The following is a 15349-nucleotide window of genomic DNA, read 5'->3' as shown; positions in this document are numbered from 1 at the left end:
CACTGAAGAGAGGACAGCCTTGACTGTAAGCATGTCAAACTGGCAGAAAGCTCTTAAGAATATGTCAAACAAAATTTGGACTGAACATATTTTTGGATGATGTGAGGAGATGTAGATTAATAGCAACATAGAAAATAGTTCAAAAAAATCATAAGAGCTAATATATTGAAGAAAAAATTATTCAGAGCTATCTGGAAATCATCAAAAAATAACTGACTAGATTTATGGAACAGGTGTTCAGAGTTAGATGGGGGTGATATGACTTCATATCCTAAACTATGCAGCTAGTATAATTTTTCTTAGCAAGATTGTTAAGAAAAATAATTCAAACATGAATGCAAGATAAAAATGAGCTCCCATGTTAAAGTTAAAACAAAGAATAAGAACAGGCATTTGAGACTGTTTTATAATACAGTGCACTCCTTTTAGAAGAATCACATCCGTCCCGGATTATTTGATTCTTATGAGCGGTTGATGGTTACAAGCTGAGTATAGGTTAGTATAGGAATGATTTTGTACCAGTGGTTTTGATCATTATATGCAGCTGATTCTTGTATCAGTGATTCTTACAAATAGAGTGCACTGTACAAACATTTTCTATATTTTCACAAAAGATAAAACCATGAATTACAAACTAAATTCCTAATGTTACTTGCCCTTACTTAACTGAACACAATTTATAAAGCACAGAAAAAGACTAGAAACTGCGATAGACAAAAGAATGCAGAATGTAGTAAATTTCATGCTTTTGAATGGAGCAAAGAAAATAGGAGGAGTGAGGGCATGGGGTGAGAAATGAGTCCCACTGCACATCCTGAATGAATGTTAAATTAAAGCTGTCATGTGGCTGCTAGCAAAGCGATCAGCAAGTATCCTTTCAGGAAACTAGCCTTTACATGCATTAGGCAAAAGAAATATATCAGCCAAAATATCCGGTGTAAAGATGCACCATAAGCAACAGATATTAATCTAAAAGTTAGTAGCAGAAAGCCAAACTTCAGATGGCATAATTCAAATGGTTCCCACACTTTTTACATGACTCATATTAAGATTTGTAGAAAAGGATTTTAGACAAAGAGTAAAGTAATAACAATCCTATTAGTATGTTCATCATGTGGCTGAAAACAGCCACATTTTATTCACCTAAACAGTTAAATTGTACATGAAATCTGTTAGGTAGAAATGTAAATACTTTTACAAAGGAATGTGCAAATGAATTATAAATGTTTCCTGCTATTCTTCAGGAAAGATTTGCTTTTTTTAGAAGTCTTGTTTTATTTTCAGCATCATGCCTCTTTAGAAAAAGATTAATAAATGATGAAACAACAGAAAATAGGATAGGTGATTTGATCCTGGGAATATGGTCTACTTTCAGAGTAACATAATGGTTGGAAAAGTTCAGGAATGAACAATGCTAGGGAGGGATGACAGGACTAGTAGACATCCTTCCCTGAGCCTCATGCTTAGAAATTAACAGAATAAAGATCTTTTAAAGCAACTTGTATGCCTTGTATTAAGTTACTTTCTTTGGCAACAGCTTTCTGCAGTAAAAAAATCATTGTACCTAATTTAAAAGTAGAAACTAGATCAGATCAAAAGTAAAATTCTTCTCCTGATTTTCATATCAAGCCACCATTTCTTGTATAAAGTGAGGTCATTAAATAGCCTGAAAAAACGTATTAGAATACATAAAATGTGATCTGAATACTTACTTTTGACACTGGGCATCATAATCTAGTTCAAATCTAAATTATGACAAAGAATGAATTTATCTAAAAAAATTTAGGTAAAGAAAAAAGTATGACGACTATTTTTTAAAAAAATCAAAATTTTCCTATACAAGTCAAGGAGAGATTTCTCATAAAACAGCTAAGAATTTTTTGTAAAGTAAACACAAACACAATTTAATTAAATATATTAGCTAAAAATAGTTAGGAATTTTTTTTAAACTACAGCACTTGCAATCTTGGGTAAGAAGGTGAGATTTCCAATGATTAAGCAGCACAAGAAACAAAATGTAATATAGTTTTGATCTTCTATGTTCCACTGTAGTATAAAGCAAAGCCAAAAAGACCTAAGTTTCACGCTGCTCCAGATCTCCTTTTGGGAATGCTCCCACTACTTTTATCTTTTTAAGTGAAATTACTGATATTATTAGATTTGTAGAGATTAAAAGGAATAAGAGTCTGTAAAATAGCCTTACCTTTACCATCAGAATACCATAAAATAATCCACACTGCCCAAACAATTGGTGCATCAGGAAAATCTATTTAGTACTGAAAGGTAACTACACAAATGTTTAACACAGAAATAGTTCATCACAACGATTTCTGAGTTAAATAGGAACTACAAAAACATGTTTGTGAATAGATTAAAAAATATTAGCATGGTGGACTGGGCTGGGGAAAGGACATCATGAAGCTGGTGTTGGAAGTGGAGGAAAAGGCAGAGGAAGAAAGCAACATCCTGGGCTTGTATTAGAAAAGCATAAAGAAAAAAGCAGTTGGTGCTTAGCGCTGCAGAGGAAAGGGAATGAGGCTGGATAATGGGAGAAGTTGAGGCTTAAGTCACTGTAACAGCATGTGCAAGGAGCCTGAATGGGGAAAGAGGCTATCTTAGGTAGTAGGGTCTGAAGATGTGTGAGTTGGTAAGGAGAGTTGTGAGCATGGGTGTTGGAGGATGGAAGGAGGAATTGAGGGCAAATTTTTTGATAGCAGGGGGCAGAGGATGAAGGGCTGTATGTAGAGATGAAGAGCTTCTGCCCTGCACAGTCCCTGAGCTAGTACATAGAAGCAGGCAGCAGGTGTTTGTGTGTGTGTGTGTGTGTGGGGGGGGGGGGGGGGGGGGGGGGGGGGAGGAAGGAGAGAGAGAGAGAGAGGAGGAGCCCGGAAGGTGAACACAAACAGGGAAGCAAATAATGTTGAAATTGCCACAGAGATATGGTGTGATTGCAAATGGAATCATGAGAGTTGGGAAGAGAGGTGGTCTGTGTGGTCATGATTTGGACAGAAGGCTGTCCACAAGACACTTACTTCAATAAGAGTCGATGCACACTATAAAAGAATTTGGCCTAATAAATTATCTCATCTGAAAATAAATGGATTCAGAAAATTATTTTACTGGAATGAACTCACAACTTGGGTAAAAAAAAAACAACAGTTAAATTCACTTTGTGCCATCACTGGCACCAAGTTTTACAGTTGTGTTAGTTTTTTATTGTTTTGTTTTTTTATACACACACAAATAATCATGGGGCCCTAAAATTCTATTTGTCCTGCATATACATAATGTATGTATAGGTACTCATTGTTATTCAATGAAATTCATCTGCTGGCCTGCAGGACTGGAGATTTGTTTAGGGCATCACACTTCGGAAAAACATTTAACTGTTTTAGGAAACTATTTTTACAATATTTATTATTCAAAAATGTTCTTTTTGGTATTTTGTAAGGTGTGATTTTATATATTTTTCTAACTTAACTACACAAAAAATGACTTGACATCATATAGGTTTTTCAAAAAAAGTATTTCAGCAAAAGTGGAACAAAGAAAAAGATTTGAAGTTATTGTCCTTTCTTCTATTTTAGCAGACTACTTTGTCACTGGACCTAGTAGTCATAATACTATTAATAAACTAAGTTCAGCTGGTAGCTTTTCCATGTCATTTTTTAAATGACAGTCACTCCATCAATCCTGATGCTAATGTTAGAGATAGATAAACCTAAAAGCATGAATCGAAGATCAGAACAGCAGATTTACATGCCAGTAAAATAATTAAAAATTCTTGAAAAGTCTTGTTAGCCACTATTTGAAAATAAAGCTATGTAAAATACTTTTTCAGAGACAGAAGCTAAAGTGTGCCAATAATAGTACTAATGGAATCCCATTCTTCTCATCTCTTACCCTGTTTTTCCCCTCTGATTCCTTTCCAGACTATTGCTTTTTCTTTCATATTTTCCTCTCTCTTTTCCTTTTTTGGCCTTTTTGCTTTTCAAAGTTCACAATTTGCTAATGACTTTACTTTGTCCTATATTTCAGATGAGGTCCAGAAAAATCTATGTAATAATTTCTCCCTATTAAATACTAGTATTTTCACACATTTTAATGTTATCTTTTTTTTTTTTTTTTTAAGCAAATGAGTCAAAGTTGCTTCCTCAAAGAAATTTTTGACCTTTTGTATATTACTTTTCACAAGTAGTAAGTTAACTGAAATTACAAAAAGAGGATTAGAAGCGAAGTATTTTAAAAGGTCCCAGTTCTACAAGGTTCTGAATGCCTCCTGTGAAATACTGTGATTGTTCACTTCTGTAGCCTTGCATAAGTATACATAAGCATCACCCACACTTATTATAGATCCAATACATCAGAGTATTTAAACATGCACTTAAACATGGTGAATTGAGGCCTTAATGTTTAATCTTATGGATCACCTGGATTCCTTTTTAATTTATCTTTCTGGGGTTTAATACTCTACTATTGCAGTTTTTGTTATTAGTAAAGAAACTTTACATATCAAAAATACTGTAAAGTTATCCACTGTTGGAATTCAGAAATACTTAGTTCCCTATCACAAAAAGAACTGTATGAATAAAATAAACATTTTTCTTCTCAAAGCCTTAAATTCAACTGAAAAATGTAAGTTTTTGGTCTGCTGTTCCTACACATGTAGAAATTCAGATTAGGAGAATTAGTGATGCCAAATTCTACAGTAATTAATGAGACCTCAAATCATTTTTTTCAGGGTGTGTGAGCACAACATAGGGGTATGATGAGAAGAGTTAAGATTCCAGCATACTTATCACTAGCAGAGAAAGCTAGAGAAAATGAGTGTACTTTGAATTCAGCTCAAAAGCAGCAGTAGTGGGTAGTATATAAAGTCTTACTGCAGGTAAACATGCAACCACTCACGTCTACACCATTTCATGAATCCCTAGCACATAAAATTAGATCAATGTATTTCTCTAACAAAAGTTCAAGGGCATGCTTTTTTGGAATTAAGTCCACTGTGCTCTCTTTAATACAAAGATTTTCCATTAGAGTTTCCATTAAGGTTGAAAGACAGTAATACCAAAATAATCTCATTAATTTAAGTCTTTAAAGGCTAACTTTGGATAGTTGGTTTAGCAGCAACAAATCTCCCATAGCAATCTCATTAAACCATTACCCATCTATTGTAATATATACTTCCCCTCTAGTCAACAGAGAATATTTTTTCAAATTGTTAAAGCCTGAAGGAGACTTATTTCAATTAATTCATTAACATTTTTCGATTTGGTTACTGAAACAAAAGTTGGACAAATTATAAATATGAAAGTCTGTAAGTTACTTGTCTTAGACAGTTTTGCAATAAGAAGGCTGTTTCAAAGATCTTTTTTGTTTGTTTGTTTGTTTGTGTTAAATGTCTGAGATAACAATGGTTTACCACATAAGAAAACAAGTTGTGTTACATCTACTATCTTAGATGGTCAGTGTTAGATTACAGGTTGGATCTAAAATGTTGAAACAACATTCAAGGAATTTTGAAATTTCACAGGAGATCCAGTTAAATAAAGAATGCTTCATCATACAGACTGTTTTTTCCAATTTCTGTCTGAATTTACCTATTTTGAAAGATCTCACTACACAAAGAAATTATATGCCAGTCTGTTGAAAATCAACAAAAATAAGTTTTAATGAAAGGAGGAAATTTTTAGGGAGCGCATGCCTAGGAGATTATGTACCAGTAATGTGGTCCAAAAAAGGCTATGTAATAATTTATCTGGTATTAAAGTGTGTGAAAATATTCAGTATCTTTTGAACAGTTCTAATGCAAATACTGGTATCACAGTAGAGCAGGTGTTCTTGGGGAGGGAAGCCCACTAAGGTATACTGCATAGAACAAAATTGTTTGTCCTGCACATGGCAGAAGACAGACATGATCCAAGGGATGTGATTTAATTAGGTCAACTTTACTAATTTATCTCATTAACCTAACCTATCCAGCAGTAACTTGTATAGTGCAGGTCATGGTTCCTTCTTTAATCATTTCCACATGGTAGAGGACTGCCACTAGCCCCACACATCCACAGTGAATCCCCAGCCAACTGCTAGGACCCTGCTACCCTTCCCTTACATGAGGATTAAGGGTCTGGGGAAAGAGGGTTGATCTCCTCACTGAACCAAACTTTTGGAGCCCCTAACTCTGTTCCCTAACTTCTTTAGGAGACATCTTCCCTTAAGGCTACTTCCAATTCCAGTTTATCATGGAACTGGAAGGAGCAAATACCTGCACTGAACACCGGCCTCCTGCTAAATTACAACAACTCGAACCTTACCGAATCCCTGAGCTGCTGTGGGGATGGCAAAAAACCTACCCTCCTACCCTAGCCAATCTGGCAGTAATGGAAAAATCCCTTTCCAGACCCAAAAAAGGCAACTAGCACAATGCCTAAAGCCAACCAAAAACCTCAGACCTACCCTAATCCCAGATATGGGAGGATGGGAGCAGTTAATCCAGAAGTGAGAGAGGATTTAGGCTGGAAGGCCAGGGTTTATATACATTCCTCCATGAGTGTAGGGACAAATAGTTTACCTGAGTCCTACCAGCCCACCCACCAGCTCAGGAGATGCCCTTTCTCTCACCTACCAGCCTACTCTCTCCCAACCTCAGAGGGAAAGGAGACTCTTAAAAGGAGCAAATACCCATTTCTCACTGCCAGTCCAGACAGAGCTTCCCCACCCCCTGAGATGGCTTTCCACCTGACATGTCTGATCAGGCATTCTGCCAACACTGATAAACATTCTATATCAGCTACAGAGAAGTTGGAACACGTGGAGTCAGAATTTGAAAGTCTATTGAGGCATAAAGTGACTCAGAAAATAAAATCACTATTTTCTGTGTGAGACCTTAGAGTTCTATATCCTTGTAAAAAGAATCGTTTAAGGGAAAGGAATAAAATATTCACCAATATGAGGTTGGGAGTTTGTTTTGTTGGGCTTTTATGTTTTTGCTCCAGTGCTCTTGTACAATTTTATTCACTTAAGTCTGTTGACTATATTCTTCTGTCACAAGCTGAATTCCATTCTTTGCTAGAATAGTTACCCTTCAACTTAAAAAAAAAAAAAAAAGGAGACGCTATTTACACAAATATTTTTATTTAATCTTTTACACTGATTCTGTTTGTAGCAGGTACCTTCATGATTAAACAACCGAAGAAAGGGTAACATTATTCAAAAATAACATGGAACTGTTTTACCAGTTAGATGAAGCACATTATGTATTCTCCAGGGAGGCTTGATGCCCAAATCTTTTTTATAATTTTATATCCAAATTTTGTCTAATCTCGCCATTCTTCGCTTTATTCGTAAATTACCGCAATTTAGCACATTAAGCAAATCCTTGAGGTTTCCATTCATTATTGAACTTTCCTTTTCCTTCCCTTTTACTGCTAGGGCAGGTTTCAATCTCATTGACAAGGTGGATTAATCAGAGGTTGGCTTCTCTAATTTGCTTTTCTTCGAATTCAGAGAGCACTGTAGAAGCTACTCCTCATTGTCACAAACTACTTACACTATTATGAAGAAGGCAATTTTAATGTATGAATAAAATAAGACAACAAATTGGACATCATTCTGGAGTACCGTCTGTTTCGACAGGTTAATGATCCCCCAGAGTCAATAATGAGTCAGTTAGGGAATAAATGAGTTTTATTATAAACACAGGAATAATATAGATTTTTAACTAGTTATACTCATCTAAACAAACAATTAACTATAAAATATAGAATAACATAAAAGGATATAAAAACAATCAAGCACAAAACATAAATTGATATAAAAGGTATTAAACAGGCAACTAACTATAAAGACCTAAACTAATATTAAACAGACAGTGGTTCCCTGCCCAGGAATCAAATCCTGGTCTCTCACGTAGCAGACAGGGACACTTACCACTATGCTACAAAGACAGTTAGCTGCTTGCAGGAAACAGAAAGGGGTGGGGGGGTCACACAGACGGTTAACTATAAGGCACAGTGGCAGAAACAGTAAACTACAAGACAGAATGCTTTTACACAGACACACAGAGATTTCACACAGCCAGTTACTTGCAAGACAGAATGATTTTACACAGACACACAGAGATTTCACACAGACAGTTACTTGCAGGACAGAAGGATTTTACACAGACACACAGAGATTTCACACAGACAGTTAACTGGCAAAACACAAACGGACAGTTAAACAGACAACGTAGCTGTAAAATACAAACTGATAGTTAGCTTCTCACCATCATACAGGCGAACACACAGACTGATATCCACAGCATTCCTCGATTAATTCGATACGGCCGGCAAAACTCGATTCACGCTCGGGGGGGGGAAAGACGTGAGCGGGGAGAATCGGGTCCAGGGGATCAGGCTGGTTTCGATGAGACTCTCCGAGGGGGCTTGGGAAAGACCCCTCTTTATGAACTAAATGGGACATGAAGGGTTAACTGATTGGCCAAGGAACATGATATGGGCTTCGTGCCAGCACTAGATTGGCCGGGGGACCCTTGCAGTTTTCCTGGTTGCTGGGGAATTTTGTCCCCCTGGTCAGTTACATTCCTCATATATGACGTGGGAGCCAAAGGTGTAGCCATGTCCATGGTAACGCCCTGATAAGGGCAGGTCGTGGGTTGACTGTTAGCTCGAATGGATGGGGAAGAGTGCGAGGGGGGGCCATGTGCAGGAATTTGTGCAGCAACACTGTCATACTCTGGGTGTCATCAGAAGTCACCCAAAGAGTGGTGTTGTTTCAGCACAACATACATCCTGCAGAGCTTTTTTTTTTATTTTTATGTTTTTTAAAACAGACCTATATAAATTACAACAAAAACACAGAATTACATGATTCCACTTTTCAAAATGTGGCATTAAACAAAAATAGATACAAGAAAATGCTTTAAAAAAAAAAAACCCTTAAAATTACCCTTCTTTACTAACATTTTACTTCCATTTCCTTAGTTTTCTTTTAAAATACTACACTTTATGTATCCTCCCACATGTTCACATTCTATATTCCTCCTCTGACTCAGAAGACAAGTCAGAACTACTGACTTATGGAGTGAACAATGCCATAAATGTTGGCATCTGACCAGGTGACAAAAAAGAAGGTGATGAAGACAACACCATAGCTGCCCTGGAAGAGACAGAAAGGTGGTGGAGTAGAAGATTTTATGACCAATGTTTTACAATCCCCCAATTTTAAAGAGAAAGAAGGAGAAACACCCTACCAATAAGACTGTATACTTCATGGTTTAAAGTGAGGTACCCAAAGAGCTGGAGAAGCTAAGAGCTCATTGTAGAGCTCAAGAGAGAAGAGTGCTGTGATGCTGAAGCTCACTTCTTTCCACTTGCCTTCATAGACAGCAACAGACCTTTTTCCTTACCATCCCCACAACAAATGCAATTTTCTCTATGGTGATAGAAATGGAGACAGCCATACATGACAGCAGTTAGTCATTTGTTTCTCTCTGGAAGGCAGTCAGTAATGATTTTGTTATGAGAACAAAGAATGTGAATAAAATGCTACCACCACCATTAGGGACCAAAACCACAAAACCACCCAGAGTTCAGGGTATTCTACCCATCTCTTGCTAGGGAACTGAGACCCAGGAATGAGAATGCTGTACAAATGATATCTTCAGGGAAAATTTCTTTTAATCAACATGAAGTTCAGGATGACGAAACTACAAGTGAGTTATGCAATTGTCAAAACAAGTATTCACAAACCCTTTATATCACGCAATCATGTATTCTTTTTATCCCAAATTTTGTAGTTTCATGAAAATTATTGTGATTATTTCTGTATACCTATGCCTGTAAAACTACGTGTTGTAGTCCACCTCTAAAAGACTCAAGAAGAGCCATAAAACCCTCAGAATGTGACAAAAAAGTCATCACTTTAAAAGAAACCTTTGAAAGTCTTCACCCAGTCTCTACCCACTAATACAAAGCCCTGAAGACTTATTCGGCAGTACTAGTGGTCACAGTTTTATTCCATTAGAATGTGGAAATTCAAGGCTGCCAAACTCATATATAGTCCCCAAAAGGTCCTAAAATATTGGATTTTAAATTAATTACATTTTAAAGTAACCTTGGTTATTTTAAGAGACTTTTAGGGAGTGTTCTAACCCCTATAGTAGGATTCATGGCAACTAAAACAGATGTTACAGGAGGACGGACACAAAAATCATTCCAATTAAAAAAAACCAAAAAAACCCCCCAAAACATTCTCACTCACACACACACACACACACACACACACACACACACACACACACACACACAGACAACCTAAAGTAAAACTCCCAAATCCATATATACACACTTAAATAAAAGTGACTTGGATTTGTCTTGTTTTAAATAAAATTTGTGGGTACTCAATACTTTCAAAAGTAAGTCCACTTTTATTTAAATTCCCTAATGATAGATTTAGAAGCCTAACTTTAGATATCTTAGTTTGTAAGTTTGGGCCATATATTTTACACAAACACAAACTGATTTTTAACAGCATGAGTAGTAGAAATGGAATGTCCTACTTACATATGTTACAGGTGAATTTACATTGATTTTTCTTGCAAATTTAATGCAAGTCAGAATATATAAGTATCTTTTTTTTTTTTGCATTAAATATTGACTAATGTTAATGCTGATGAAACATTAAGGAATGACAGTAGGACAGAGTGTTGCCAGAAGGGATCTTGTACTGCTGACATCCACACAGCAAAACAAAACAGAACCATTTCTTTTCACAGTCAGACACATTGATTTGGTGAGAGTGTCCATTACAATGGCTTAATTTTTATTATACCAAATGACAGATGTGGATTTAATCACTATCGGATAGATACTGGCTCAGAAGAATGACTTTACTCACTATATACACTAGTAAGCTACTGTACAGTGCAAAGTGATTTAGGTAATAAACTCTGATTAGCTTAATGTATTGTTTCACCAGAGACTAGTACTAAGAAAAGTAAAGTTTTGTACATTTATACTGTCAATTGTTTTACTAGCCAAACTTATCCTACCTTGTATCACTGAATAATTGTCAACAATCCAGAAACCTGGCTGGTTAAATCCTCAATTACTATAATTTCGATTAAATGTATAACAGATATTACATGGAATCAAACAATTAAATCTGTGTGTGGGTTGAGAACATAGTGAAGCTGAGCAATTTCTCAAGCAGGCAGAATCTCTGAAGTGTATTTATATCCTTTTTGTTCATGTAAGAACAGCCTTATGAAATATTTGGAGAATAACTCTGCCAACTGCATCATGACAATCTGTTGAGGAGGACTGAAGAGGACATTCACAAAAGGCAAAATCTTAGTTCCACCGAAATCAACAGGCATTTTTGCCACTGATTTCAATAGGGCTAGGATTTCAGCCATCAACTCCAATATGATAACAACCTGAAGTACTTTGGGGCTTAGATCCCCAGCTGTCATAAAACATGACAGAAAACAAAAAAGGTCAACAGAGAAAGGCAATTCTGCAGCATAAAATTCATATACTAGTAAAGCAACAGTATTTAAAAATGATAAAACAACAAAAAATTGATTAATAAAATACAAATTATAGAAAATTAGTTATCTTTCTTAAATACATCGGTGGGATCCCACATTTTAAGAGCTACTTACTTTATTAAAGAGCAAAAAATATACTACAAACTGAAATGTTTTCTAAAGAATCTCACCTGAAGCTCCTGTTTCATGTATTTTTTCTTCATGTTTGCCATCTTGCTTGCAACCATTTTCTTCATCAGCTTCATCCTCACCCCACCAGGATGGCTGCCCATACAAAGGTGTACCACGAGGCATTGCAGAAAGATCTATAAAAATATTCCAAAAGCCAAAGAAATTACTTCACCATTTACTTTATATAAGATATCTAAATAAAAGTGATAATGAGAAAGAGCAGTTTTGATGGATCTTATATGTTGAAAGTTGAAACTGTTTGATTGCTTGTGTTTCCTCAAATACAAAACCAATTTAAAGTCTAGGCAAGTGACCTGAATGCTAAATATAAAAGCTTACTAATGATCTGACCAAAACTGCTTGCTTAGGCATTTATGCAAATACAACTGACTTGCATCTCATTGCTATTGCATAGTATTTTTAAATATTTTCTGCTTTCAATTAAAAGACAAGTCATCTCATTATCAGTACATTACCAAAAGATATCTGCTACCATTTCTGTGAAATGATTTTCACTTTTATTCACACTGACCTTTCACTGGAATACCTAACACATGGAAAACTGAACAAATTTTGTAATGCTGCCAAGGTTTCAAATAGCTGACAATTATTAAAAGAACACCAAAACTTACACACTGTTATACATTAGCTAATTTGACTATGCTATTTTAAAGTCACATTTAACTGAAAAAGAAAATATAACTATAAAGAAAGAACTAAATCTCATTATTTACTTATTCTATATCTAGTAGAAGTATTTGAATAGGAAAGGGAAAAGAAATCAGGTATGATAGAGTTATTCCACCAGCACGACTAACCAGTCAGTTGAGTTCTGACCTGCTCTCCTTAGTAAGATGAGTTCAAATTTCTTAAGACAATATTTCACCCTACTAAGATTTAGCAATTTTAATATCATACAGATGTTCTAACTGAATATATTAACTTCTTTTATATTGTGTTTAAACATTAGATGTCTCAGTGACTGGGTATATATGCTCTCTATTGTACAAATTGCTGTTTTTTTTCTGAATTCCTAGATCTCTACAATTTTATGAGACATTTATGTTTGGAGCACAGAATACAGTATCTGGAAGTATTATATATTTTGACATTAATATGCACTATTCGCATGCTAGGAAGTATAGACAATTTGTGAACTTCTACCCTGTTAGCAAATAATGGTTTGTCCAATAGTATTCAAAGGGTTAATCTTTATCCACAATAAATAGATAGCTGCTTTTAATATTTATTACAATTTTAAATACGCATGTCTCTAATTCTTCTTCTTCCAAAACAATGTTCTTCTACTTCAGAGTATACTTTTTTTAATTTGTTTTTTAAACAGCAATGTACGATAGAATGAACTTTAGTGTATTTAACTGAATGAACAATAGCAAACATTTACCAATGTAACAGGTGGCTGAAAAGAAAGTCAATACCTCAACACACTTCTGAGTAGAGCTGGGTGAAATTTTTTCAGACAAATAGTATATGCAATGAAAAATTAAAATGTTTTTCAGGGTGCTTCAGAAGAGCGAGAGAATGTTTGCATCCCTTTAGCCCAATGGTTAGGACACTTGTTTAGGAGGTAGGAAACTCAGGTTTGAATTCCCACTCTAGAACAGGGATCTGAATTTAAATCCCCCCTCCCAGGTGAGCATCGTAACCACCAGCCTATAGGGTATTCTGGGATGGGTTACTCTCAATCTCGCCTATTGAAGATGTTCCATTTTGTATAAATAAATACTTAAATACCCACTGGAGGAGGGATCTGAACTCAGGTCTCCCCCCAGCGGGTAAGTGCCCTAACCACCAGGTCATAGAGTATATTGCCCTCAAGCTCTCATACTGAAAGCTGTTCCAACTTTGTAGAAATATATAAATATTCACTGAATCAGAGAGAATGAGAACAGCTCAACAGCCTGCTGATTAAGGCGCTCACCTGGGAGATAGGAGATGTAGATTCAAATCCTTCCTCTGAATCAGGCAGAGAAAAGATCTGAATCCACATCTCTTACCTCTTAGGTGAGTTTACGTTCTTTGGGACAAAGACTGTCTTTTTCTTCTGGGTTTACACTGTGCCTAGCACAATGGTGTCCTGGTCCATGATTAGGGTCCCTATGCACTAGAATAATACAAATAAATATTAACATAACCAGAAAATATAATAAATTATGCTAAAATCTACTAAATCAGAAAAATATCACAGAAAAATAAAACAAAGCAGAACTATCAAGAATGGAAAAGTACTGAAAAAAATATCACTGATTAACCAAAAAGTCTCATTATGAATAAATTAAAGAAAATACCACTCTACCATGGCTAATGTTCACAAAAGTTTGCATTGTATGTGGTGACTGTGTTGGAGGGGAAGATCTGGAAAATTCAGGGAACTCTGAACAAAACTTTTGCAAGTTTTTAGGTTCATGTCTGGATGTTGTGATAACGAAGGTTAGAAATTCAGGAGGTTTTCCAGAGAGAAATTCAGGTTATTATGAAACCTTTAAAAAAATATATATATAGATAGATAGATAGATAGATAGATATTTAAAAATCTCTTTTGCAATATGTTTACAATATCTTCTGAAATATCTGAAAGAAAAAAATTGTCTTCTTTAATTATAAATTGTATTGCTACAAAATTTATCTCACCCATAGATTTTTCTTCAGACTTCAATGATTCTGTAGCTTTGTTATGCACTTCTCTTATGGCATCAGGTACCTTTGGCTCTGCACCTGTGGAGCTAACTGGCTTTGATCCTTCTGTCTCTGAGGATTTTTGGGATAACTGGAGTTGACTTGTAAATTTTTCATGCTACATAACATTTAAGAAAAAAAGAAAAAGATCTCTCAGAACTAAAATAAACTGCATAAACTATAGTTATACATATGAGGAGAAGGCAGAATCCATAAATAAAGGTGTGACAGATGTGAGATCTGGGAAGCACGAGGACTTCAAAGACTATTATGCTGAAATGTGCTAGATAGTCAGACTTCTGCAACAATAGGTGTTGAATGTCTTTTCCACATCCTGGCTTGGTGATTTGGTTTTCTGGGAAATCACATGGGAGGGGAATGGAAAAGGGGGTGGGTAATGCAGAAGTCCCACGCCAGTTATGCAAAAATTCAGCCTTTGAAGTTTTGCCCCCTGAGAAGAGCATTGATAGGTGTTACCTGTTTCAGTTGGCTAGAGATCAAATGCTCAAACTGTATAAAGAAACAGTTAAACTATCCTAGATTGTTCTTGCTCTTGATCTGAAACATGACATGAAATTGCAGCTCAGAAGAGAAAACCCAGTTGAGGGATTTGAAAGACTGAAACCTACCAGAGCCAAACGCTGGATATGTGGTGACTTCTAGTAAGCTTTCAGCATGTATGTAGATCTGTTGAGTGTTGTGGGTGTTTTTTTATTTGTTTCTTTGCTTTTAATGTCTTCTCTGAGATCCTTATGACTCAAGAGTAAATGTACTTTGCTTTATGAAGGCTGGTTGATAACTGGTGTGCACTGTTGTAGCTTAGCACTCGGAGAAAGAGTGAACACCATATGCTAGACCCCAGTCAGACCTGCTCAGGAAACCAGTCAGGTGCAGAGGGACTGCAAGCCTAAAACCTGGTCTGGAAAG

At 35.8% G+C, this 15349-nt stretch overlaps 1 protein-coding gene across 10 annotated transcripts in view; it reads right to left on the bottom strand.

Annotated features, from left to right (window-relative positions):
* CEP170 (centrosomal protein 170) overlaps window positions 1-15349 on the bottom strand; it is a 191777-nt gene that overhangs the window by 95225 nt on the left and 81203 nt on the right. For all 10 annotated transcript variants that reach the window (XM_067555263.1, XM_067555264.1, XM_067555265.1 and 7 more), the window contains 2 exons: window positions 14378-14540; window positions 11725-11859 (listed from right to left, as the gene is read on the bottom strand). In XM_067555263.1, the coding sequence (XP_067411364.1) occupies window positions 11725-11859; window positions 14378-14540 (298 nt within the window). The remainder of the gene's footprint in view (window positions 1-11724; window positions 11860-14377; window positions 14541-15349) is intronic.

Source organism: Emydura macquarii, unplaced genomic scaffold (assembly GCF_026122565.2).
Source record: "Emydura macquarii macquarii isolate MOO-44397 ecotype Brisbane River unplaced genomic scaffold, CSIRO-AGI_Emac_v2 contig_1597, whole genome shotgun sequence".
Lineage (NCBI taxonomy): Eukaryota > Metazoa > Chordata > Testudines > Chelidae > Emydura > Emydura macquarii.
The sequence above is the reverse complement of the archived record's forward strand: the minus strand, read 5'-3'. Positions and strand labels throughout refer to the sequence as shown.